This window comes from Hippocampus zosterae, chromosome 7 (genome assembly GCF_025434085.1).
Source record: "Hippocampus zosterae strain Florida chromosome 7, ASM2543408v3, whole genome shotgun sequence".
Lineage (NCBI taxonomy): Eukaryota > Metazoa > Chordata > Actinopteri > Syngnathiformes > Syngnathidae > Hippocampus > Hippocampus zosterae.
The window spans coordinates 18,512,177-18,539,037 of NC_067457.1; the positions used below are offsets into that span (position 1 = coordinate 18,512,177).

The following is a 26,861-nucleotide window of genomic DNA, read 5'->3' on the forward strand; positions in this document are numbered from 1 at the left end:
TATTAAATTTCACCTCCAACCACAACACTCAGCTTTTGCCCAACCGAGTAAACACTTGGCAGAATGGCGTTATCCCTCTCGTTCCAGTGTGGCAGTTGCCATGGCGACCAAGTGTAGGTGGTGTACTGTGCTGTACTCTCTTCCCTTGTACACCCCCCAGCCCCCCACCCCTCCCCTACAATCCTTCTAACCCACGTCGGTCTCTAGTCATTAAATGCCCGATGTTGCCTTTGTGGACCTATAGTTAGACTGTAATGCGTGTGAACTGATGAGAATGTCTACAAAATATGTCAACTGACAGCCAATTAAATTCACTTCAAGGTTGTTTGTATGTTCAATTCAGTCATGAGCGAATGCAGTCTCTCGCTTCATGTCTCACTCAGCTGCTTCTCAAGATTTTCTTCTTTTCTTTGTACTGGACCCTCCAACCCCCAACTGTGCATGCATGGACTATTTTTTTGTCCTTGTTGTTCCAGGCAAGCTATTTTATCAGTTTCCATGGAGATGCGCGTATTTAAAGGCTTACGGTTGATTTAAGAAGCAATATATATATATATATATATATATATATATATATATATATATATATATATATACACAAATAACATGGACGAAAAAGCAGCGTTGATGTATTCGATTTTTGAAGATTTATTGGTGTGTGTGTTAAAAGTTGATGAAAGTAGTGGGCCGTGCTGTCCACACAGCGCGCCCTTCCACTTCTAAAAATACACCCTTGCCCATCATCCAAGCTCTTGTTCTTTTTTTATTTTTTTGCAGAAAAGTGATTCTGTTATCAGTTTCCATGGCGATGTTATGTCGAAGATGGCAGGCAAAGAGAGAACGGAGACGTGTCACTTAGTTCGACCACTGTCATTTGTTGCTGACAATGTAAAACCGACTTGTTAGATGTGATTCGACCCATCATCATACACTGTTATAATTATGATGACAATGCCGTTTACACCGAACAGTCAGAATTCCTCATTTCTCTGAATAGTGATGGCACAAATATTTGAAGGTGATAGTCCCAATATTGGCTTATAAATAAAAGTGCTCCAGTGACTTGCCCTTTGAAGGGGCCAAAGTTTCTCCCTCACAAATGCAAAATAGAAAGTAGCAATAAGTGATTTTCTCATCAGTGTGGGAGATTAAACTAACTCGGGGTGTAATTTGAGCTCTATCGCACACTTCCAATCTCCTTGCAATTAAGGGGCGCGGTGGGGTTCCTCCAACAAGAGGGGAGCACTCGCAGGGCGGGATACGTCGCCTCTCGTAGGCGGTGCTTCCTCAACCCCCAACCCGCTCCCCCCCGCCCCCTATCCGTCTATCTCACGCGCCATCTCCGCCCTCCGGGGAGATGCGCATCCGTTGAGCAAGCGACTCTTCTTTCTTGCTCCTGCCGCCGTCTTTAATCGCAATCGGTCTGCGGAAGGAGACGCCGGTTTGGTGCCCGACTCTACTGGATCTCCCTGTGGATTCACACTCAAGAGTTTTTGTCGAAGACGGAGTCCGAACCGAACCCAGAAAGAACAAATGCTGCAAAAATGTGGATGTTTACCTTTTTGGGATACGTGCGCGGCTCGTCGCTTTCGGGAGGGAAAGTGTTGTTAACGCTTATCGGGAGTTCCGACTGATTCTAGGTGCCTGTTAACGCATCATGTCCACAGCCAGCAGGCTCCAAAGAGAGAGTGCAACATCTCAGCTGCCCCCGGTGGTCCTCACTAGAGTTGGAGGAGGAAGAAAAGAGGTGATGATAATGATGATGGTGCTGCAGTAATCTGATGTACACACGCACACACACTTTTGCTCATAAAACAGATGACCAAGGCCGACACGCAAACATTTGCAGGGGATGAGTGAGGGGTCACTCCAGGGGGACGCACAGGTGTGATTCTCAGCCTAGCCGCTGTCGCCGTGGCAACCTGACAACCGGCCCAGTGGATCTGCAGCCTCGGATGTGACTGAGCTGTCAACGTTTCATCACTAGGAAGCACCCCCCCATCATTTTTGGGTGAGTGCTGTACACAGAATACAGTCAGTTTGGCATCAAAACAAGCAAGCGGGGGTCTTCCATCTGTACACTCACTGCAATCACTATTAGGGACCCCCATGCAATGTACTGGAGTCTATTTCAAATGCTCAGTTTGGATTGACATTGTCAAGATTGCAGCCTGTTAAGTACCTGATATCGTCGTGATCCACACCATGCACGTTTTCAGCAAAAGTGAACTAAGATGTTGATTCTGGAGGCGTTAAAGAGGTAGCAGCAATGCTGAATTAGCTTTTTAAAAATGGACTGTATATATATTTTGTGCTGAAATATAGCTAACCTTCTAAGCCCTCAAACTGCTTAATTTACCGTGCTAGTAGTTACTTCAATCACCCGTGTACTAATTACCACGATTGCACTTTATCATCCTGTTTTGTATGAATGAGACGTTTAGTTTGTCTCTTGTTGCGTTTGGCCTAATTATAGCGTTTTGTACAAATGAGGTTTTTACTTGCCTTATTTTCAACTATGTATGACTTATGAGTCACTACACTCCGTGTCCCACTACGTAGGTACGAATTGAAAGTGGTAGGAGATGAGGGTATCTGCAAAAAGACAGCATTGCCACAGTACTATTTTAGAAAACATCGGGTCACGGCAACATGTAGTAAAGAAAACTCTGTTGCACTTCATCTGCTTTTTATGAAGTGACTACTTGGAATTGAAATGAAGTTGCATGAAATGTTAACCAGGCCAAACATTAGTTTAATTTTTTCGCTTTGATACCGAGAGGTTCATTTTGTTCCATTAATAATGCATGTGAGGAAACGCTCAGTTTCCCACACTTAACTTGAGAGTGCTGTAATGCAAATCTATTTTGGAGTATTTAAATCTGTTTCCCTCTCAAATGAATGACAAAAAATATATTTAATATTATATACAAATATACAAAATATACAAAATATGCAAAAAATATATTTATCAAAATACTGTATCCTTCTAGTGATCATTGCTTTTGAAAACATCGACCAGTATACATTTCTGGTGTAGCCAAGAAGCGATGGAAGTTATTTCCAGAAAAGGTGAAATGATGAATGGAGGAATCACAATGAGCTCTGACGTTGAAAATTATTTTTTACAATTTTTAGGTTGTTTAAAAAAAATAAATAAAAGAGAGAGCCTCATCAAAAATTCTAAAAATTGAGTTAGTTGGCCACTTCCTAGTTTGAGACAATTGGATATTTTACTTTTAATATTTCTCTGTAAATGTTAAACAAAATCTCTTGTGTACACGGCAGTCAGAAAGAAGAGCTAGCGTAACATACACGTGCAATAAAAAAAAATCCTATCAATTAATCATAGGAACAGCTTGAGGTTGAGCAGGAGCCATGGTGACATTTAGGCCGTAAAAGGGCAACCATGATGAGCTGCTTTGCTTCGACTTGTGACACAGGATGCTGGAATTCATATGATCGACGTCCAAAACTCGGAGGAAAATACGTGCAATAACTCCTCGATGAAGTTGACTTTGAGTGTGTGTGTGTGTTTGTGTGCGTGCATGTGCGCGCCTTATAGCTGCATGGACGGGTCATCAAAGTCGTGGCTGCCACATCAGGGTCAGTTTGGTTTGGGTGGTCAAGTGGAAGTGTGCTGTGGCGGACCCGGCGTTTTAACCCCAAGTGAGTGCGCTCCGATCACCACCCCAAACTGTCTGTTGTGTTTCACGTTCCCTCCGCCATGGAGGTTGTATCTATTTGACGTGGCGTGTTGGTTTGTTTTTTTGTATGTATGTATGTATGTGTATGCATCGACTTGGAAGGATTTTTTTTTTAAAACTCATTCAGTACCGGCCAATTCTAGACCAAGTCTGAAAAGACGTTTAAATACGTAATTGGGAGTGAATGAGTTAATGACGAGTTGAGATGTGGCATGTGTATCCTGGTCCAAATTCACACTTAGGCATCCAAATTGCAAACCGCAAAGGAGCGATCAACAGATACGTTCTTCACGGCGACTCCTCCAATATGATGATAAAAAATGAACTTAATTTTCCGCCAAGCCGATGGCGCAGAGGGGGGGGGGGGGATTTGGCAGTTTAGTGTCCCCCATCTGTCAAGGCTTCCGATTGGGGCTGATTTGGGTGAATTCCTTTGTAGGATTTCATCAAAATTGGAGTCCTGAAATGGTTTCATGCCAAAATGCCCATCTTCCTTTTTTTCTTTGTTAACTTTTAGAGAATTCTCAAATTCTGATTTGACTTTTACACCATATTCCGCTGACATTGATGGTGTCGGGGAAAAAATGGTTGATAATTAAATGTTGCCCATTTCTCTCGGATAGCTGCTACCAATTGGGATTTATTTGAGAAAATTCCCTAGTAGCATTTTGCCAGTTAGAAGCGGAGCCCTGAAATTCGCCTGATATGGCCATTCCGTGCCAAACTGGACGACTTTCTGGTCACTTTCAGGCATCCACCCGTTGGCGTTTCGATGGCTGAAACTGGTGTCAGCGGCTGTTTTTATTAGTTTTTTTTTTCATTTTAACTATCCAAGAAGTTTCAAGTGTGGGTAAATCCGCTTATTTGCAAACTCACCATGCTGTGTTAATAAGAGAAAAAAAAATCACACAAACACACACACACACACACACAGGGAGAGCTAACGATGTTCCTATGGCAACCAGGCCACAGTCCTTTCGGGTTTTTTTGCAAGTGCTTGGGTGAAAGGCGAGAATTCAGGACTACAAAAGCAACAAAATGAAACAATGTTTCTCTGACAGCCTTTTCCATATTTTTGTGACATGGCATGCTGATGTCATCTCATGCTCATCCCCACATTTTAGCCAATGGGAGCTGGCCTTCTGCAGCTTCCTCCCGCCCCCACACTGCGCTACCTCAACCCCTCCACCCACCTTCAAATCCTGCAGCGCTGCTTCTTCTCCTTTTTCTGCCGTGTCTATTTTTTATTTTTTATTTATTTGATTGCTGCCTGCGGGTCTAAAAATAGCAGCAGTCAGAAGTGTCACTTGTCTTTCTTTGCTCACTTTGCATAAACCCCTGAGAGCTGCGCTATTGCGTTCGTTAAATGATAATACGTCATTAGAGATGCAGGTTGTGCATCTTATATTAAGTGGTCTTGAGTTGGAATTGGAATGCATGTTGTTTTTTGGAGGGGGGGGTGACATTTGATCTGACAATGTGGGATTTACTGTATGTTGTTGTAGGCGTATTAGTACCAAGCTAAAATGAAAAAATACGATGTGATTACGGTCACATTTTAGCAAGAAAAAAAAAGTCTCAATATTCAAGTCAGATTATGACTTGTTTGGTTTCATAGCTGCTGACTTTTTTTTTTTTTTTACTGTTTTGCAACATCGTTATGTTCAACTTACAAAATAAAAGCACACCTTTATTCTTGTAAAATGACAAATTCTAATATTTAGCCTTCTTCAAAAAAGTATGATAAATGTATTCTGTGTTAATATTTTGAGGCTTTTATACTATTTTATATTATTTATACTCATATTTTAATTTCGTATCACCCTAATCATTATGCGTATGCACCTTTTTAAAACAACCTTTAAAACAAGTAGGGATGTGAATACATCATTGGAATTTTGATTTTTACATTTGAAGAGTCCTGCCTGTTCCAAATGTTAGTACAGTAGACGATTTGGGGTTGCTATAGAAACAGCAGAGCAGCTGTTTTTGTGAACCATACATATTTTTTTGACATGATGTTTCAAGGTTACGTTCATACAAAATCGAGTGTTTTAAGATGACCTGCGAAGTGTTTGACACATCGAGCTTCATTGGGGCTTTTCCTCCCGCTCGTCGGTGCTTTGGCGGACCCTCGGGCTCAACCCTCCCGGGGCGACGCCGTCAGCTTGTCAAAGAGGCATCAACTTGATGTGTCTATTTTTTTTTCTTCTTCTTCATCTCAATGCCGTCATGGAGGGTGATCGCATTGGGCGGCTCGCTTCAAACGAGCAAGTCAGACTCCCTGAACCTTTTTTTTTTTTTTTTTTTTTTTTTTGAGACACATCAACCACTTCAGACCCAGGGTAGACATTCTAGACGCACTGCTTGATCACTGCTGCGTCGCAGCTTTTGGGCATTTGGGATGGATTTCCTCAGTTTGCTGAGGAATTGTACCATGTTGCATAAGTCGATGTCATTAATTATGACAACCATATTATCCTAGATTAAAATTCCCTGCTTCTCATAGTGAGTCCCGGAACTTGTTTCAGGAGGCTGTTATGTTCATACAGAAGGGAAGGTCGAACATTTGGGATGACAATTAACCCTCACATATTGAGTACATCAGTCACAGAATTAACAATTAGTATATTTGTCGGGGGCCCTATCCACTAGTAGTCACTGAAAAACTAACTTATTTGGGGGAGGTAGGGGGTAAGTGTTTTGGGGGGAGTCATTACAATTCACTACAATGCTCTACCTATGTGGAATGACAAAATAATGAAAATATTTCAGTTTATCGCCCATCTAGTGTAGCCGACGCGGTTCAAGTTTGATAGCAAACGGAGAAAATCTCGAGAACAATCATTCCATGCTACCAAGAAAATTTGGAGGGGGGGGGGGCTGCGGGATGTTGCGATTTCACTCAACTCTCATTGCATTAACTCATCCAGTACCAGCCAATTCTAGACCAAGTCTGAAAAGACGTTTAAAAACGTCTTTGGGAGTGAATGAGTTAAACGGCATGTATTCGTAGAGGAACACATGATAAGTGGCGAGTATGGTTCTCTTAACACCCACTCCGCAGTCTTCATCCTCGGTATCGCAGTTAGCTGGAGGTCGGAGCCACCCACACACGCAGCAATTTACATCCCGAATAGGGAGAGAGGCAAAACACACACATACACGCACACACACAAACACACACGTGCACACACAATCACAAACACACGCACACACACATACACATTTACGCACACGCATATTTGGCACACACACATTCATTTTTCGTCACATTAGTTCATTAGGTGGCCGCTTCACCGCTCGGGTTCAAGACGTGCACTGCGTGTTCTGTGTTTTGTTTGTGTCGTGCCGCCACCTTGAGCGGTTCAAATGTGAGCTAGTCGTTTCCATGGATACCAAACAATTAGCCCATGTTTCAGAATAGAACCTGGCAAGCGTCCCATTTGCAGGCTTTGGGAGGAAATCAGAGGATGACAGTGTGTGTCTTTTGCTGACATTAGTCATTGAAGTCAAAGAAACGAACCAAAAATAGGATAGAGGAGGAACAGGAAATTGATCATTGGTGTTGTAGTGTAATAGCAAACATCTTGTCATAAACGTATTACATGTTCCCAATGTGGAGGGGAAAAAAATTGTGTGTGTGGGGGGGGGGATACACAGTAAAATTCACCTGTTTTCATTGCAGTTACTATTGTTTTTTATTCTTAATGGGGAAAAGGGAGCCGAGTATTTGAGCGAGGAATTTATTTGTCTCAAATGTCGAAACGGTAGGCGGTAAAAAGCCACTTTTGTCACCGTTACGGCGACTGCGGATGTCTGTCCTCATGTTTTTATTGAGACTGTTGTTGACATGTTAAATGTCCGTCATGGTTTTGTCATTAACTTACGTGTCTACTCAGCTGTGGTTTTGAATTCAGTGGACTCTCCAAAGTGGAACACTGTCAACTGTGATACTAAATTAATGGTCTAGAATTCTTTTAAGTTTATTTCACCTGTGGTGCCCTTTCGTCCAACCCCAGACCAATCGCGCAGGGCAAGTTTTGCCTCTGTGCGACAATCAAGCATGGAAACTCCTCCCAACGCTACCCCACAGTCCTTCAGACAGCCGGTGAGTGCACAAAAACACATTAGTGGGACTAAAACCCATTTTCATTCATTATTTCATCGTGTCACATTGGATTTGTAGTTGTTTATCGACCATAGGTGGGTTGATAATTTGAGATCCAGAAATACTGGAGGACTTCAGTTGCTGAGTAGCTAACTAACTATTTCCTCACTTTTTTTTTGTTTTATTTTGTATTAAACATTCAGAGTTTCCTCAATAGAAGGCTGAAGGGCTCCATCAAGAGGGCCAAAAGTCAGCCCAAACTAGACCGGACCAGCAGCTTTCGACAAATGATTCTGCCCCGGTTCCGTAGCGCTGATCAAGAGAGGTTGGTCGCTTTTGTATTTACAGTGCTTGTGGAAAACAATGTAAATGGAACTGCTTTGGGGTATCGTTTTAATTATATCTGTATGTTAATGTGACAATGCAAAAAAGAAAAAGAAGAATTCAGCCCATGCGGCTGTGATGCCAGTTTCTTCTTCTTTTTCATCCTAACGTGGGGTCACATCTCAAAGGAATCCAGGCTGCATTGTTGTCATAAATTTTGTGCTGTACTAACACAATTCAGTCACGACGCGAGCAAACGGGAAGTGAAGATGTCGAGGCAGAAAGTAGAGCTACTGTGCTGACGCTACCCACAGGAAGAAGAGAAGAGACATTTTTGGGGCAGATATATGTGGGTCCAGTGTTGTTTATGTATGGATGCGAAAAAGGCTTTAAGTTGCCATTCTTGTGTTATTGAACACGGTCCCTTGCTCGTTCCAAGCTAAGGTACAAATATGGTCCCTTTCCCATTAAAAGCGAAATTGCTACGGTTCCTTGCCAAAGAAAGGGAAGAAGTTGCATTTGCTAAGTTGCTATTCACTTTAAAAAAATGAATTACCTACTAAATATCATTCAAGACATTTTGAGGATATGCATCAGTGTCCAATAATGACAAAAATTGCGATTAAAAAAAAAACAACAACAACAACCGTCCATTAAAGCTGGCGGTGCTGTGGAAATCTTAGGGGTGGTTAGGCTCAGGGCTATGGTCACCTTGACTTCCTGGCCGTGTTTCATACCACTGCCTGACAGCTGCCTTCACAGCCGGCTTCCCGTTCTGCCCACACACACTTAATTCTTCCCGTTGATGCTGCAAAGGCATCCGACGTCCAACTTCGCACTCTCTCTTCCCATCGCAGCTGCTCGTAGTTGCCTGCCAAGCTCTTGTTTTGTTTGCTTTTTTTAAAAAAAAACATTTTTTTCATATTTTTCATCCAATGTTCTCTGAAGAGCAAAAAAAAAAAATCTGGTTAATTCCTCAAAATGTACCGGTAATCTTTTACTTTACTTTTGTTTTTTTAAACACCAAATTCAGTCTTGAAAAAAGTGCATGATCATGTGAAATCAGTGAGCATGCCCCTGTCACTGCTGTTAAACCGAGCAATAATCACATATTAAGCGGTCTCAATGTATCTTTTATTTCTATTGGTCTCTGCGGAAGACCAAAATCAAGATAATTCCTAAAAAAACAAACCACCCCCCCCAAAAAAACCTCTCAAATTCACTTACTTTCCCTTCCATCAGAAAGGAAGTGATTTCCTACTATGTACATTTTCCATCGCGCGGCTGCGCTAGCTAACGAATGACACAGATGCGTCGAGTCAACAAGCCAAACTGCAAACAGCAAGAATTACAGCTCTTGCCCCCCCCCCCCAAACTCATTATAAAAGGATCATCTCCAAAAATATACATTTAGATTGTCAGGTGTGATGACGGCTCCTTGAGTCTCTGTGACTCACTTGTGTATTGAATGAAAGTCTTCTGCGCAAGTTTATTTAAGGATGATGACAGTCACGTACCAGAAGCTGTGAAAATAAACGCATTGTTTTTTTTTTTTTATTGTTGTTGTCTTTCTTTCTATTCTCTTACCCCCCACAAGGACACGCTTGATGCAGAGTTTCAAAGAATCCCACTCCCACGAGTCGCTGCTCTCTCCCAGCAGCGCTGCCGAGGCTTTGGACTTGGTGCTGGACGAAGACGCCGTCATAAAGCCGGTCCACTCCAGCATTTTAGGACAAGAATATTGCTTTGAGGTGGGTACTCGCCCACAAGAATCCACTCAAATTGTTGTCGCATTCCTGTTTGAAGTGTTAAGAACGTGTCCTCTTCATGCAGTAGAAACTAAATGGAGAGATAATTTTTTTTTGCGTTACTGTGACCACAAAAGCATGAGGCACACATTTCAGCATAGGAGGTGATGATCAATGTGCGGCTAAAAGTCAATTGCTAAATTGGTTCCTTGCCTGATGAAAGGTTATGTTACCTCAGCCGTTTATTGACTGGAAAAAAAATGTTCTTTTTTCCATCTTTAGGTGACCACAAATTCAGGGACAAAATGCTTCGCCTGTCGTTCTGCATCGGAGAGAGACAAGTGGATCGAAAACCTGCAAAGAGCCGTCAAACCCAACAAGGTGAACCTAATACTGATTCAAGTCTGATTTCAAGCAAACCCTTTGGCATCAAATTGTGGATATCGGGATGAGCTCTGAGTACTTATTTGCCAACTTGCCAATGTCAAGTACTGTGGCTAAGGCTCATGAATGTTCTTGTCCAGGACAACAGCAGGCGTGTGGACAACGTTCTGAAGTTATGGATCATCGAAGCCCGGGACCTTCCGACCAAGAAGCGCTACTACTGTGAGCTGTGCCTGGACGACATGCTGTATGCCCGCACCACCAGCAAACCTCGCACGGACACCGTCTTCTGGGGCGAGCATTTTGAGTTCAACAACCTGCCCACCATTCGTAGCCTTCGGTTGCACCTCTACAAGGAGACGGACAAAAAGAGACGCAAGGTAACGTTACTTTGGCGGTATATTTCCAAAATGGATTTTAGCAAACGAATGTGATTCCTTTTCTCTTAAAAAGCAACGTTGGCAACTGTGCTTGCCTTGCTCGATCAGGGACTGACTTTCCAAGTATGCAGCAGTTATAGTGAAGTTCACAAATATGGATTCTTGCTAAGTGACCAAATTTGGTTCCGGACAAATGGCTGCATTGTGTTGTTGGCATTCTAGGAGAAAAGCACATACCTTGGCCTGGTCAGCATCCCCATCTCCAGCATCACGGGCCGTCAGTTTGTGGAGCAGTGGTATCCCGTCATCCAGTCCAGCGTTTTGGCCAAAAGCGGCGGCGTAGGGAGCGGCAAAGTCATCAACGCCTCGCTCCGCGTCAAGTCACGCTACCAGACCATGAACATCCTCCCCATGGAGCTGTACAAGGAGTTTGCCGAGTACATCACCAACAACTACCGAACACTGTGCGCAGTCCTGGAGCCGCTGTTGAGCGTAAAGAGCAAAGAGGAAGTGGCATTTGCCCTGGTGCACATCCTCCAAAGCACCGGCAAAACCAAGGTAAACGAGACCTACCTTTATTGAGGGGGGGGGGGGGGGGGTTAACATGAAAAGCGTCATCTTAAAAATAAATAACTAAACACATAAATAAAATGCGACCCGCTCTCAGGAGTTCCTCTCCGACATGGCGATGTGTGAGGTGGATCGATTCATGGAGCGTGAGCACATGATCTTCCGCGAGAACACACTCGCCACGAAGGCTGTGGAGGAGTACCTCAAGCTGATTGGTCACCGATACCTCAAGGAAGGGATAGGTAGGAAGTGCGGGAGAACCCGAAAATTGCTCTTGTCGGCCACACGCCAGTGAAAATACCAAAATAGGGTTCCGGTTGTGTGAAAAAGAATAGGTGTCAACATCAATTGATTTGTCAACAACTAATCAATTACCAAATGACTCCACAACTACTCTCAGAATGGTCGTTGAACTTAAAATTAAGTTCCCCAAAAGCTCAGTTACCAAATACGCTGACAAGTGGCCAAAAGATAAGTGAACAAATATATTCCTTACCCGTGAAATGCTTCATGAACAAATATGTCCCGATGTCCTTCAGGCGACTTCATCCGAGCCCTGTATGAATCTGAAGAGAACTGCGAGGTGGACCCCATGCGAGTCCCGCCGTCAGTCCTGGCGGACCACCAAGCTAACCTCCGCATGTGCTGTGAGCTCTTACTCTGCAAGATCATCAACTCCCTCTGGTGCCAATCTTTCCAAGAGATGTCGTCTCCGTTTATCCGCCGCATTCTCTCTGACTCGGAGTCTTATCACACTTGTTTCCAGCATTTTCCCTCGCGAGCTGAAGGAGGTGTTTGCCTCGTGGCGGGCCCGCTGCGCCGAGCGCGGCAGGGAGGACCTGGCTGATAGCCTCATCAGCTCCTCGCTGTTCCTCCGCTTCATGTGCCCGGCCATCATGTCGCCCTCGCTCTTCAACCTGACGCAGGAGTATCCGGTGGAGCGTACCTCGCGGACCCTCACACTCATCGCCAAGGTCATGCAGAACTTGGCCAGCTTCAACAAGTGAGTCCTTTAAAAGCTCCGGGACTAAACTTGACTCGTAAAATATGCCCCCCCTGTCCCCAAGCCTCTAATAAGAAATTTGCAGATATGGTTCCTTGCCCATTAAACAATGAAGTGAACAAAAATAGCTCCTCACCGATCATCCCGATAACGTTTATCAAAAGCTAAGTTATCAAATATAGTTCCTTGGCTCATATAGGTTTGGGCCAAAGGAAGAATACATGTACTTCATGAACGAGTTCTTGGAGATGGAGTGGGGCTCCATGCAGCAGTTCCTCTATGAAATCTCCAACATGGACGCTGGAGGCAACGCGGGAGGCTTTGAGGGCTACATCGACCTCGGCAGGGAACTGTCCATGCTGCACAGTCTGCTATGGGAGGTCATGGGCCAGCTTAGCAAGGTTGGTGCCCCCCCCCCCCCCCCCCCCCCCCTGTATATCTGATTTTTGGATCTTGGTTGCGGTGACGTTTTCCCTAAACACCCCACAGGACGCCATTCTCAAACTGGGCCCGCTGCCTCGGCTGTTGAATGACATCAGTGTGGCCCTGCGGAACCCTCAGCTACACGCCGCCACCAACCACCAACCCGAGCGGCCCAAGGACAGACTCTTCTCTCGGCCCACGTTCAATCGCCTCATGTCCTCCGACTTCCAGAGCCTGATGATGCGCGACTTAAACAGGTAGGTGTCGCCATCTTCATATTTTGCCCCTCCTCCTCCATTTCAAAAACAGACCATTGTGTCCTTCGGGAGGCCTCACTGTGTCGGGTAATTCTTCACTGCGGAAGCCACATGGGTGTAATTAACAGCGAAGCGCAGAACGAGAAATTTCACAGGAAGGGAATTGTGCAACTCCAAAACACAATCCCCAGCTTACGTCCGAGAGCGCCTCTAATGTCACCTAATTTATCTCCAAAGGCAAGACGTTCTTTTTTTTTTTTTTTTTTTTTTTTTAAATCAATCGGTAATTGCTGGCACCATCTGTTCCCAGACCCTCTTCAGCAAACCCCTTTTCTTCCGCCTCACACTTCCAATTATCAGGAGACGCAGACTCTCATTATAGCCTAACACTTTAAATGAGAACTCTTAACATAAGAACAACAATTGTGGACTGTTTCCCCTCAACTGCATTTGCCTTGATTCATTGCTTTGAATCATTCCACTGGTGTTTTTAAAATGAAAACCCGCCAAACCACTGATATGCAGACTATTTCCTCAAACAGTGGACGAAAAATAAATGCAGCTCTCAAACAGGATGCCCCACTTTGCCAATGAGAAAATTTTGAACATTTGAGTCAGTCTGCACATGTGGGATTTTTTTTTTAATTCTTAATGTTGGGCTTTTATTCTGATATTTGGAGGAAAATAGACTAGGAATGAGCTGAACAGTTTGAATTTGAAATTGTTTTAAACTGATCAAAAATGTAGGAATGAGAGCTGAAAGGTGATTTTGGTAAGAACACACACTAAGGAAATTACTTGAGAAATTTAAGGATTTGAAGCTCTTTTCTACTCAAGCGTCATCTGTCGAGTCAGGTGGGACACTAACTGGACCTTTGTGTCGTGCCTCAAGTTCCATAGATATCAACCGCCTGCCGTCGCCCCCCACTGGTGTGTCGGCCGTTGAGTCTCTCTCGTCCAACCTCAACATGAGGCGCCAAGCCGAACGAGACCTGCGCTCCTCCCGGGAGGTGTTCTATGTCACCCGGCCTCCGCTGGCCCGCTCCAGCCCGGCATATTGCACCAGCAGTTCAGACATCACGGAACCCGACCCCAAGGTAACGCAGCAATACAACGCAATATTGTTTATGACTACTTTTTCCATTTTTATTGTTTTGTTTCATTCCTGATGGCTTGATTGACTTTGATTCTGATTTTTCCATAAATCTTCTTTTGTCATGACTGCTTTTCAGGTTCACAGCGTGAATAAAAGTGTGTCTATGATGGACCTCCAAGACTCGCGCATGAACAGCATCTCCAACCTGAACTCCGTGGGGGACATGCTCGCGTCCTCGCAGGCCTCCATCGCCGGCCTGGGCCACAGTTTCAGCAACTTGGGGGGCCCACTCCGAATGGCCGGCCACCTGCCCAGCGGCTCGGCGGGCTCCGGCCTGAGGCTTAGCCAGATTGGCCACATCGGCGGCCCCACTGAGTCCATTTCCCAGCAGCAGCAGCAGGCGGCGGCAGCCATGCACTACCCGCTGTCCTTCCAGAACCCTCTCTTCCACCTGGCGGCGCAGAACTCCCCGGCCCAGCCCCCGCCGCCGCCCCTCCTGTTGGCCCCGGAGCCGGAGAACGGCCACCATGACTATACCCCGGCATTCGGCAATAACGTGTTCTCCCGCAGCGAGGACCTGTCGGTGCTGCGCTCTCAGAACAGCCTAGTTCAGCCCAGCATCGTCCACTCACATAGCTACAGCGATGATTTCACCCGTCAGAACCAGAACAATGATTTAGTTTGGCATCAGCTCTCACTGCAAGTGCAGGTAAGTGCATGAAAACTCCAATTTACCGGTAATTACAAAAAAATAAAATCCAATAGGGGCAGCTGAGCAGTGTAACTGAAAAGCCACACAGGAAGACCGAGGCCCTGAATCGAAACCATGACCTCTGTACTGTAAGGCGGATGTGCAGTGTGTAACACATGACAATTTAAAAAAAAATACGGTAACTAGTAATATGTGTCAGTCATACTGTGTAGGCTGCAGTGGTTCTAATGATACCGTTATGTACTGTATTGTCCTGAGCTATTTCTATCCTTCTGCGTGGGCTGCAATGAATCGCTCAGCTGCTTTTTTTTTTAATATACTTGGTGTGAAGACGATTGTTCTTGTTGAATTAATTACCAACTTGTCTGTTTTGAATCAAATATTAACTTGGCATAGCTTATTTTAAAACAGCATAGTCAAATGTTTTTTTTGGGGGCGGGGGGATGTGCACGTTTACCGCATTTCAGTGAGGAAGGCCCACGGCTATTTAGCCAGGGAACCTTGCTTAGCATGAAGGAGCACATTCAAATGGCATTCTGGGACATGGCAGGAAGAACTAGCCTAGTTAGCTTAGCATAGAACAAATGAAGCCTAGTTAGAATAATAGAAGCCTAGTTAGCTTAGCATAAAACAAATGATGTTTCAGGCTGTTTCAATGAGAAAGTGCCTGGAATGGTAAAATGTCATTTGGGGGTGTTTCAGCAAGAACGCTTGTTTGTCATTAGCCCTGCTTAGCATCAAGTGCAGAACGATTTCTCGACACATTTTCGGAAATAGTTTGTTTTATTTCATTCTTGACAGGTGGGCTGCCCCTCCAAAGACTCAACTGTTTGTATGCTGTACAAGCAATTGAAAAGTCCATTTTCCATTGTCGGTCCCCTTGAGCTGACATTTCTTTGATGAATGCTGCATTCACAACCCGGGGGTGTTAAATCTGTCAACCTCTCCCTCCCCTCAACCTGTGTCGTCAGGAGTCGCTCCAGCAGCAGCACATGATGGGCGTCGCTTCTCAGACGCCCACCGGAACCGGCACGCCCGCCTCCTTGGCCACGCCGCCTACGACCGTCCACCCTGTGCGCCAGTCCTCCATTGCCCCCCAGCTCCTCAAGTCCCAGCGCTCCGTCAACACCCCGGCCACGGCCACGCCGCCCAAGGCCCGACCCCAGAGCAGGAATCTCCTATTGGAGTCTACCGACGCAAACTTTGTTCAGGCCAAACAGCGGCAAGCTCAGCCACCGTCACAACAACAACAACAACAACAGCAACCAACACAAACACAGCAGCAGGACACTGCAGCTGATAGTCCGGCTCCCGGGCTGCCTTTTCAGACGGGGGCCGCCAAAGAGAACCAGAACCCATCCTCGGCGGTTGCCAACGCCGAAGACTCGAAGGACACGCCAACCAAAAGCGGCAAAAAGTCGCAACAGTTGCAGCCTCCGCAGCAACATCTGCTTAAGCCCCTTGGCAACAAACAGGTTAGTCATTCAATGTCGCCATTTGCTCTTCAATTACGCAAATGCAGATGGTAGCGATTCTCCTAAAAAGAGTTGTTACAGTGATTGTATCCACATGAAATAAAATATTTCATATGAGATCTTGCATTGCAGTAACATGTAGGAGAAACCTCAAGACTTGAAGGGAACTGTTTGGTTGCCTTGGTGTAGGTGCTGTTGTTTTGGATCGCAACATCATTCAAGAAAACCTTGATTTGTGTCACAATGGAGAAATTCCCAATTTACAGCCGCAAAATTATGAAAGGCAGACGTAACCATATCTTTTCTCCATGTCATTTTCAGGGTTCCCAGTCCAACCTGAATGAGCGCACGGTGGCCTGGGTGTCCAACATGCCGCATCTTTCCGCCGACATTGAGAGTCTGAGGCCCGACCGCGAGGGCCAGCTTAAGGAGTACTCCAAGAGCATGGACGAATCCCGCTTGGAGAGGGTAACCCCAACAGTTTTTGTACGCATAAAAGTAGAGGTGGCAAAAGTATTCAAACGCTGAATTAATTAGAAGTAGAAAGGAAAAACTCTCGTTGAGGTTCACCGAAGATTCTAAATTGTCCACATTGTCCAGTGCGCCGTATCATTCATCAAGTGAAACTTTGCAGGTGAGGGAGTACGAGGAGGAGATCCACTCCTTGAAAGAGCGCCTGAAGATGTCCCATCGCAAGCTGGAGGAATACGAGCATAGGCTCGCGTCGCAGGAGCAGCAGACCAGCAAGATCCTGCAGCAGTACCAGTGCCGCCTGGAGGACAGCGAGCGGCGTCTTAAACAGCAGCAAGTGGAAAAGGACTCCCAAATCAAAGGCATCATCAACAGGTGACGCTTCACAGAGTGTCTGTGGGGCCCCTCTTATTTATATACTTTCATTTTACCACGGCAATCCTGACACACATATTTTTTTTTGGGGGGGGGGGGCGAGGTATCATAAAATGGTCAATATCTGGATGAAAAACATAAAACGCAGGAGGGCAAAATTTGCACACCTGCGTGCCCTTGCAGTGAGAAAGATGCATCCTAGTTACAGTTAGCCTATCTTAGCGCAAAAGCCGCATCAACAAACGTTTTTGTTTTTTTTTCTTCAGTTGTTGGTTTTAGTGTTCGTATATCGTATACAATTTATGAGATGGCAGGTATACACGTACTCCAGACAGCACATTGCAATAGTGAGTGGAACAAATTCAGCATGCCAAGGCCTTAATATCATAAAAATGATAATAAAACATACTTGATTTATATAGCAGGATCATATGGCTACGAGTAGCTGTTATTTTCTTTTCTTTATTTTTGTTATGTTTGCTTCTATTTCCCTGTTGTCAGACTCATGGCTGTGGAAGATGAGCTGAGAGGGGGTGCCATTCCTGATATTAAGCCTCGAATCCTCACAGACCAGGTTAGTGCCTGAGTCTTAAACATCATTCTCCATTTGCTAGTCAGTGCAGGATCTCATACAAATATACCACCTTGTCGCTATCTATTCCAAACTACATCCTGAGTGACAGTCGAAAGCTGGATGCTAATCCAGTTGGGGGAAATAGAGGGTTGGGTTTGCGAGGGAATATCATGCCCTCAACACTCAAACTGAAAATAATGTACTGCAATATACGTTTATTAAAGCCCGGTGTGACTCACCAGCGGGCGATGAGTGTTGTGGTGTTGTGAATTAGCCGACAAGGCTGCAATCAGTTATGAGTGATGACTAATGCAATATTTGTTTGTGCCGTGCTTTCGAATGTGAAAGCAAAAGCCATTTTGGGCTTACGGTGGAACCTCTAAGGATGCAATCAAGACACCTTCTACTTATCCAATCAAAACACAGCAGTGAAGAAGCCCCAGCCAATGGTCCCAAAGCTACATAGCTCAAAGAAAAACAAACAAAAAAATAACCATTACAGATACTGTAAAAATGCTCTGGATAAGGCGATGGGGTAATCCTCATCGTCAGTTGTTCAAATTCAATAGACGCAGCCTTTGTTTTTATTACAAGATACCGATAATCAATGCTACTATATTTATACCAAAATGCAAACATTTTGCTCATACAAGGGTTTTGAATGCCATCCATGTCTTTGTCTAATTTTCCCAAAAAATTCATTTATTGTTCAACATGCCATGGCAATTATCAGCCTCGGCTTCATCCGTTTTTGTTTTCTCCCCAACAGTCTATCTGCCAGGGCTATGGGGGCCTCTCTGGATCCTGACTGCCACTACGAAAGCGACCAGGATCCGTGATGGTCATCCAAGTGTGAGTGCAGAAGCACCAACCACTCCTCTTGAAGATCTGCTTGCCAGTCAAGTAGGACCACACGCACCCAGGCTCCTTGTCGCTAATAAAACTTTTCAAAAAACTTCTGACAATCACTTCACAGCGGAGACCAATTTGTACAAAGACTCCGACTAGAGTTAACATTCCGAGTTTCTTGAGTTAAACCTCCGAGGGTATGAAGATTTGGGGGAGTGGGGCTGTGTTTTCCAGGCTACAAGGCAGCACTTGGAAAATGTAGAAGCACAAAAAAATAAAAAAACCCAGTTTAGGATCCTCTTCATATCTGATCTGAAAGCCCAATGTCCCTAACTTTTAATACATGAGCGGTGGTGCATCGGATTTTTATTTTATTTTATTTTTGAAATACCACACATCATCACTTTCAAGCCTTTCCCTTCCACAAAGAGTCCACGTATTATTATTTTCCATTTTCAAATGGCAATCAATTGATTTGTAATTTGTAAAATGGATTCTTTAATCCTTGGCTCCGATCGAAAATATGACATTGAAAAACAGGCCATAAGACTAAATTAGACTTTTGCACTGAATTGTTACCTGACTCAAAACTTTGATAATGACGTGAGCTTGGCAACGGTCATAATCAGTTCACAAATTTGATCAATTAAAGTGCGCCGACGTCCCAGGTGTTGTACATCCCACTGTCGACTTGACTTGAACTGCTGTAGACCGCTGACAATGTTGAACAATATTACATTAAATGCAAGAATAAAGTCCTCTCCCCAATACAGGTGACATGCACGTTTTAGTTGACAATCCCTCGAAAGGCTACTTAATGTTGTTTATTGTGCCAGTGGCCTTTTTAAGATGGGTAAACGGTGGATTGAAATGTCAAGTGGCATTCTTAAGGATACTCTAATTACAGTAAGGCTTTCATTTTGGGAAAAAAAAATCCTGTGGTTGCCTTTCTGTCTGCCACCGCTTGCAGAATCACGGTACATTTCTAAGCGGCCTTGAAGAAATGTCTACTACTAGTATGGTAACATTGCCGACGCATTTACATGATATATGTAACGAAACATGAATATATACATTTGAATTCAGCATTTTTTTAAAATGGCTACCTGTAATTTAATGGACCTTAGATATTTTAAATAAAACCCCCAAATTAAGGACTTGTAGGACTCTAAAATTATTTCTTGTCGTAAATGAGCCATTTTCCTCCCCCTAAAATAATTTAAAAAATTATATTCATGGTGGTGGTCAATGTGTATGTATATACGTAAATATAAATTATGAAATAACTAGTTATCGTGAAAATAATGTTTTACACACATTTTGAGTTGTTTTACATCATTTACAAATTACCTCCATTAAAAAAAAAAGGGTGGCTCTTGATCACGAAGGTTTGCCCACCCTGCTGTAAACTAGCATTATTTATACTTTCTTGTACAACTTGGGTTTGTAAAGTGTTGTATAAAACTTTTTTCCAGGTATATGGCAATTGGTGATTTGACTGACTCATCTGTTTGTGAGGCATCGATGTGCATGAGCTTTTTAAAACGCGAGGATGAGTAAGCTACCTATTATTAGGATGATGGTGATGATGATGTACATTTTCTAAAAAAAGACATTTTCTCTCATTCCCTTACTTTTTGGCATTATACACCGGAAACGTGGGGCCGGTGGAAACAACTAAATGGATGCAGGGTAACGGGAGATACAGCAACAGCGCCAACTGGAGAATCGGAGAAATAGTATAATATTTGTAAAGGACGCGTCTCTTTTGTAGTCGGGTGATGAATTAATACTGTGTTGTACCGCTGAGTCATTTCTATTACAGAGTTCATGAATTGCTCTTTTAAGCTCTTGCCTTTAAAAAGAAACATGTGTTCGATTAGCAATGATACAAAGGTTTTTATGTTTGTTACCAGACACATATAACGTTAGTGTTCAAAATGCACTCAATGATTCACTATTTTTTTTCCATTACATCGTTCGATCTAGGTTTGGCTCCTAAACTGACGAGTGGATTATCTAATTTTACATGTATACTAATAATCGAAGGCCGTCAGGCATGGACTTGTTGTAAAGAAATTATTTTAATTTAATTATTATAATTATGAGTTCTTCAGTCTAGAGCGAGTGTGATGATGGCACTGAGCTTGAGTCAAGGTACAACAATGGGTTACAATTTTCTTTTATTATTATGTACAGTATCCATTTATTTTGTCATTTGGCCTGCACTTTGGTTTTGATCTTTGAGTTCTCTATAGGGGGGGAGAAAAAAAAGTTCTATGAAAAGTATAGGATAGGATGTTAAGACAATTTATTTTTTACAATCCTGCTTCAACTCGTTTGCTTTTATTTGTAATATTTAATGGTAGCTGTATTTTTATTCTTTTTGTTTTTCATTTTTTAGGGCACTGCTGCCATTCACAAGTCAGTCTTGGTACGAAGCCCCTCGCTTGTGTTTTGCCAAATGTAACGTATACAAGTAATACCAATTAAAATTAATTTTTATTTATTTTTTTTATTGTAATTTTGACGGCAGACAAACAGGAAGTGGATTGACCGAAATGTGAAAAAAAATAAAAAACAATGAAATTCCCATTTATGATCCTGATGCATGCAGTATATACAAAAAAATATTTTCAATAGGTTTTAAAATATTTCTGTTGTTATATTTCGTTACCAAATAAGTAAAAAGCTAGCCCACCTTCTTTTTAAATTTCAACACGCTGCTCTAACATCGCGTTAGAACACAGGATATATATATTTTTTAATTGTCTCACATTTCTGTGTTCACAGATTAGTACCTTGGTACAAATTATGATTTAAATGTATTCCAGTATATTGGTGTACTTACCAATGCATTATGATGTGTCAAACGGACAAGACAAGCTAATCATTATTTTCTCACTTATGTTTGAATTTTTTGGGTGGTTATTCTTGTTAAGTGCCATTACCGTGAATATCAAAAGTGTGTCTTGGTGAGAACACAATAGATTGACTAACCTTTAATTTCTCTCGGCTGTCAAAAAGCACAACAAAGTGTATATGGAAAGGTATAATCTTATACGAATGATTCAATTAGCACTTTGCGTTGTAATATTTTGCATATGATATGAAAAATAACAAATTAGAATACAACATAATATATTTATGAGCCTTTTGGGCGATTCACCTCATCATTGACAGGAAATATCTTGTACTGTGTATTTTGAATGATAACATAGATAAGTATCTAAAAAAAAGGACGTATTAAATAGATTATTTATTTATTGGCAGCTATGTATTCTGCACAATTGGCTTACTGTGCCACAGATGATCTAAATATTTTTTTTTTTTGGGGGGGTGGACTCCTGGATGAATGTGTTCATTGACTTGACATTTGCTTTGAAACAAGCCATGCTCCATTGATAAAAGCCATATCCTCCCCCAATGTTGTATGGTGAATGTTCAATGGAGGAACATTTTTTTGGGTTCATAAAAGTAACTATTGTAGGTATGATTGCACTTGTAATTATAATAGCGGTAATTGGTGTACGTGGGTTGACATAATTAATGTAGGAAAACTAAAGGAATGTATTCATTTTTCAAGGTGATTTATTATTCCCCCCTACCCCGTGAATTAAATAAAGTAATGCATTCAAAGATGTAAAGATCTGCTTGGCACCTTGCTCCTCCCGCTTTTTTAGGTATCATCAAAGGGTGAGTAGTTTTTCTTCAATTTACATATACAATTGTATGAGTTGACTTATTATCGTAGTTGCAAATGTTAAAGTGTGACTTAAAACATATCCTGTGAAGTTATGAATTTGTGTCTCTGTGGAGTCATTTTCTTTTGCTTTCGTTGTACAGAAGTTTCCTACTTCTCTTTAAACTTCACAGCCACCAACTGTAAACTCCTGTACAGTTAGTAAATTGTCAGCTGTTGCCAAGGGGTGAGTACTTTTGCTTTATTTCATTTTTATGATTGATGTTTATTCATATCCATTGAGCTCAATATCAGTACAGCGGGATTAGAAGTGCAACGGAAAAGGAACAAACAACAGCACCACCATGTGGTATTTGGGAGTTTAAAATGCGTCGTGTCTCGCTGCAGAATCTGTCTGAATTTGTTGTGTTAGTTCGTCACTGCCAAACAGCATTTGGTTCGTCCTTTTCCAGATCATTGCAGGTGTGAACATAAAATTGCAATTGAGAAGTGATTTCATATATATATATACACACACACACACACGCTCCATTACTCTATGTATGTCATGATATATTTTCGTATGATTTCGAAACCCCGGTTTACGACATTTCCCCCATTTTGTGTCTTCAAACCAAGAAACTCCCATGCCAACGCGCTAACTGTCTCTACAAAGTTGAGACCACCGTTGGGAGTGTCGACAAGTGTGCGGATCGCCTCGAGTCCAACTGGCTTGTCTGGCTCGGCATGTTGCTCAGGGGGATGGCCACCTGGCCCGCTTGTTCCGAGCCCTCGTCAGTGTTGACGGCGTAAGGCATCTTGGACATGACGGCCAGTTTCAACTTGAAGAAGATGTTGCGCAGGGCCGCTCGATACTCCTTGCGGACCAGGCAGTAGATGACCGGGTTGAAGCAGCTACTGGCGAAGGCCAGACAGTTAGCCAGGGGGAAGAAGTAGGTCTGCGCCCCGTAGAAGGAGGGGCTGATGTCGACTATGTCCAGTTGGATCAAGGCGCTCCACATCGTGAGGACGTTGTATGGAAACCAGCAGCCGCAGAAGGACACCACCACTACCGCCACCGACTTGGTGATGTCAGCCTTCCGTTGGGAGTTGCCGCCCTTCAGCTTGTGGCGACAGAGAAAGCGTAGCAGGAGCAGGTACGACAGGATGATGGTGGCGTACGGCAGAAGGAACCCCAAAACCACACGCAGGAGCTGGTTTATCCCCAACCAGGCGGTGCCGTCCGGGAACCGGAGAAGGCACGCCATGTCGTCGCCGCTTCCCACGTGACGCGTGTCTGCGAACACTGCCCGGGGCATCGCCGCCACCAGGGCCGCCGCCCAGATGAGGACTGTCACCGCCGGGGAGGTGCGGTCTTGGCCGCAAAGGGAAGCCCTGGGCTTGAGTGCGGTGACCACGTAGCAGTAGCGTGTCAAGCTCATGGCGGTGAGGAAGAAGCAGCTGGCGAACACGTTGAGGCCTGTGAGCAGCGACACGGCTTTGCACATAACCACGCCAAAGGGCCAGCTGTAGTCCAGCGCGATGTCCATTGCCCAGAAGGGCAGCGCCAGGGAGAACAGGAGGTCCGCCACAGCCAGGTTGAAGACAAAAAAGTTGATGGTGCCCGTGGTGATGGTGCGCGTGGTGTAGAGCAGGAATAACACGAGCAGGTTGCCCACCACGCCGCCCGTGGCCACCGCGAAGTAGACCACCGAGGTTAGGATCCACAACCACGGCACCCCGTCTCCAGCCAGCTCAAGCCCTCCCGTGTCGTTATGCATTAGAAAGTGCGAAGAGTTGCACGACATGTCCGCGCCGCAGCCATTCAGGAAGTTTCGGAAAAACTCCATTCTCTTGTGCTCGCTGTTGGACATGTTCCGGATAACAGATGCTGGGCGGCCTCCTGCAGGATGACGGTCGTCAGTCGCTGCGTGGAAGGAAAGAGGAAATCATTATTGCGTAATAAGCACTGCGCTTTCATGAGCAAATAAGTAGATTAGCCTTGTCAGATAAACAAATTACACCCAAGTGTCAGAAGCAGAGTTTGCTAATCGGATTTAATCTCCAAAGAAGACAATTTCTCTCATCAGATGAGTTAATTGACAACTACGGGACATCTCGAAATGCTCACATTGTTGTCATGTTTATAGCATTTCAAAGCCCTGCCGTGGATAGCGAAAATCCATGCTGCCCGTATCATTTATAATCGCGTACAGAGGCCACAAGATTGTGGTAAAATAATGACTAAATGAAGTGTCTCCCTTCACTTCACCAAAGTCCCTTAACACCAGGAAGCCACAAGACCGCACAAGGCAAAACTTGCACGTTGCACAGGGCTTCACCAGTAATTATGACCAATCTATTGAAAGAAAAAAAAACTTACCAAATGATCCAGATTGTGTGTATCCCCCCCCCCCCCGCCCCCTACCCCACACACACACAAAAGTATTCTGCTGCAGCACACAACGTGGAATTTATCTCTGAGGCGGTGTAACACAACAATGCGATTATCGCAGCGTTGACACTCCACCCCATCCTCTTCCTCACTGGAAATGACCTGGTACGACCACTGCACTCACGATGATGGAGTAGCAATTGTCGAATCAGGTGCATCTCATGAAATGTTGTTGAGAATAACAAACCCATTTTTGGGGGGTTTGTTTTAAACCTAGGCATTCACTTGGAATTTGCCTTCTGAAAAGTATTTTTCAATCAATATAAAGATATCCTTTATTTGTCCAACACTGGGGAAATTTACAGTCTATGGCACACTTTTATTCCCTCTATTCTAATTCACTGTGATGCACCTATGACTATGATGCAGGCAATTTTGGAACCCCCTCCCCCCTTTTTTTAGTGTAATTGAGGAATAGCAGATTTAAAGTCTAAATCAATCTTTTTGTAGTATTTTAAGCAAAATTGGCTCAACATGAATGAATGGTCATTCATTTTTATAATTATTTGACTTTATTTGTATAAAATAATTGTTATAGAATGGTATGTATTTAAGGTAAAATAGGCTGAAAGTGAATGTTCTAACTTCATTTCCTGCATTTGACTTTATTCACACATCTGGTTGTTTATAGTAAAGGTTTTTCTAGATTTAATATCAAACATGTTGGGAAAAAATGGAACATAGTAAGATTATGAGTATGATTATTAATATGTTTCAAGCATCCCTGTCCCCAAACTTTTAAAATTCACTCAAGGATGCACTCAATGTTGGGACTGCGATCATTTCTTGTATTTGGATTAATATATAACGGATCACTTCCATTAGGTTTTTTTCCAAACTATGGGCTTCATATTTGCTCTGTAAATATTGCACTTTAATTGTATTATAATTTTAGGGTTTCAAACATAAAATGAAATCTCTATCTTAGTACAGGGCAATCTGTTATTCTCTATTTATACACCAGGGTTAGCAGGGGTGGTTGCAATGAGTCATCGTTACCAGTCCTTGATAGTGGAAACAACATCAGCGACGAATGACCAAATGAAATTAGGTGGCAACGGGCGGAAGAAGACGCTGGTGTTGGCCACATTGATCAATGGCACCTTGTCAAAAAAACAAAACAAAACAACAAATCCCTTTCCATAAAGTGCACCCTGCAAACCGCCTGTCAGCTGCTACAGTTCAGTCCCCAAAACGTTGATTCACATGGGCTCACTTTTCCCATGTCATGTACATTACAGGCTAATTCTAAAATGGATGTAGTCACTTCTAAACAACAACAACATGCCATCATGACAATGTGTGTGTTGTTTGATTGATACAAGTTTATTACAAAAATTAACATGAAAATAAAGTAAAATTGTAATATTGTCACCTATTGGTTCAAATTATTGCATTGCTTTTAAATTTTTTTATTTTAACCTTCTGTCATGTAAACCTCTATTCAGATAATTGCGTTTGTAAATGAATTTATTTTCATCATGGCGCCACCTGCTGGATTTAATGATCATCTCGTAGAGTTAAATTTGTCATCCAGGTGCCATTTTCTAATCACCTTGTCATATATTTGTCCATCACTTGTTGAGATCGATAAATTCAATGAATAGATTTTTCCAGAAAAAACGGTAATTATTTGCCGAGCTGGCAACCAAACCATCCATTCATTGCCCCAGGATGGCGTCAATCTTGTCGTTTCCCGGAATGACCCGAAATGATCACGTGATCATCGCCGGACCTAATTGGAGACGGCGGGAAAAGCAGAACGGGTACCAGGTCCTGCATTTCCCGACAAAACTATGAATTGGAAGGGTGGGGAATGTTACATACACAAATGAAATGAACACCGCAGGTTAATTTTTATGGATTTTAAGATCAAGATATCCTTTATTTGTCCCACACTGGGGAAATTTACAGCCTCCAGCAGCAAGAATGTGGGTAGAACGAATAAAAAAACAAACACCATTCAATTAAGTGCAATATAAATACAAAATGGATAAATCGCAGTGCTATTTACAACAGTTTTTCCACATCATTTAATTATTATTATTATTATTATTATTATTATTATTGTTAGTTTTATTCAGCAGCCGGACAGCAGTCATTTATGTAGATTGCCCTGAAAATTATGGACAATTAAAAACATAATTTTACAACTTCTTTTGTTAATTGAATTTTATGAACTTTAAGGACCCGTACGAACCCTGTATATCTCAATGGATAAAAACTTTCATTTGACAAAACTTAAATAACGAGACAAAAAGCAAT

The 26,861-nt window shown here is 43.2% G+C and overlaps 2 protein-coding genes across 5 annotated transcripts; one reads left to right on the forward strand and one right to left on the reverse strand.

Annotated features, from left to right (window-relative positions):
• The first annotated feature begins 863 nt into the window (after positions 1-863).
• Positions 864-22,106, forward strand: LOC127603740 (ras/Rap GTPase-activating protein SynGAP-like). Of its 4 annotated transcripts, none has more exons than XM_052070304.1 (21): positions 866-1,747; positions 1,819-2,011; positions 3,566-3,669; positions 7,730-7,818; positions 8,022-8,143; positions 9,740-9,893; positions 10,173-10,271; positions 10,415-10,654; positions 10,877-11,212; positions 11,322-11,466; positions 11,764-11,908; positions 11,991-12,227; positions 12,427-12,628; positions 12,717-12,907; positions 13,800-14,004; positions 14,140-14,712; positions 15,687-16,190; positions 16,512-16,658; positions 16,825-17,036; positions 17,538-17,610; positions 18,380-22,106. In XM_052070304.1, the coding sequence occupies exons 3-21, from the start codon at positions 3,570-3,572 to the stop codon at positions 18,416-18,418; spliced, it is 3,813 nt and encodes a 1,270-aa protein (XP_051926264.1). In that variant the 5' UTR covers positions 866-1,747; positions 1,819-2,011; positions 3,566-3,569; the 3' UTR covers positions 18,419-22,106. The 4 variants fall into 4 exon arrangements, with proteins under 4 accessions (XP_051926265.1, XP_051926264.1, XP_051926263.1 ...); XM_052070303.1 differs by having other exon boundaries at positions 1,850-2,011; XM_052070305.1 differs by lacking the exon at positions 17,538-17,610 and having other exon boundaries at positions 864-1,747; positions 1,850-2,011.
• Positions 22,107-22,450: 344 nt separating this feature from the next.
• LOC127603776 (relaxin-3 receptor 1-like) lies at positions 22,451-25,002 on the reverse strand. The gene has a single exon (XM_052070384.1). The coding sequence runs from the start codon at positions 24,013-24,015 to the stop codon at positions 22,810-22,812; it is 1,206 nt and encodes a 401-aa protein (XP_051926344.1). The 5' UTR covers positions 24,016-25,002; the 3' UTR covers positions 22,451-22,809.
• Positions 25,003-26,861: the final 1,859 nt, after the last annotated feature.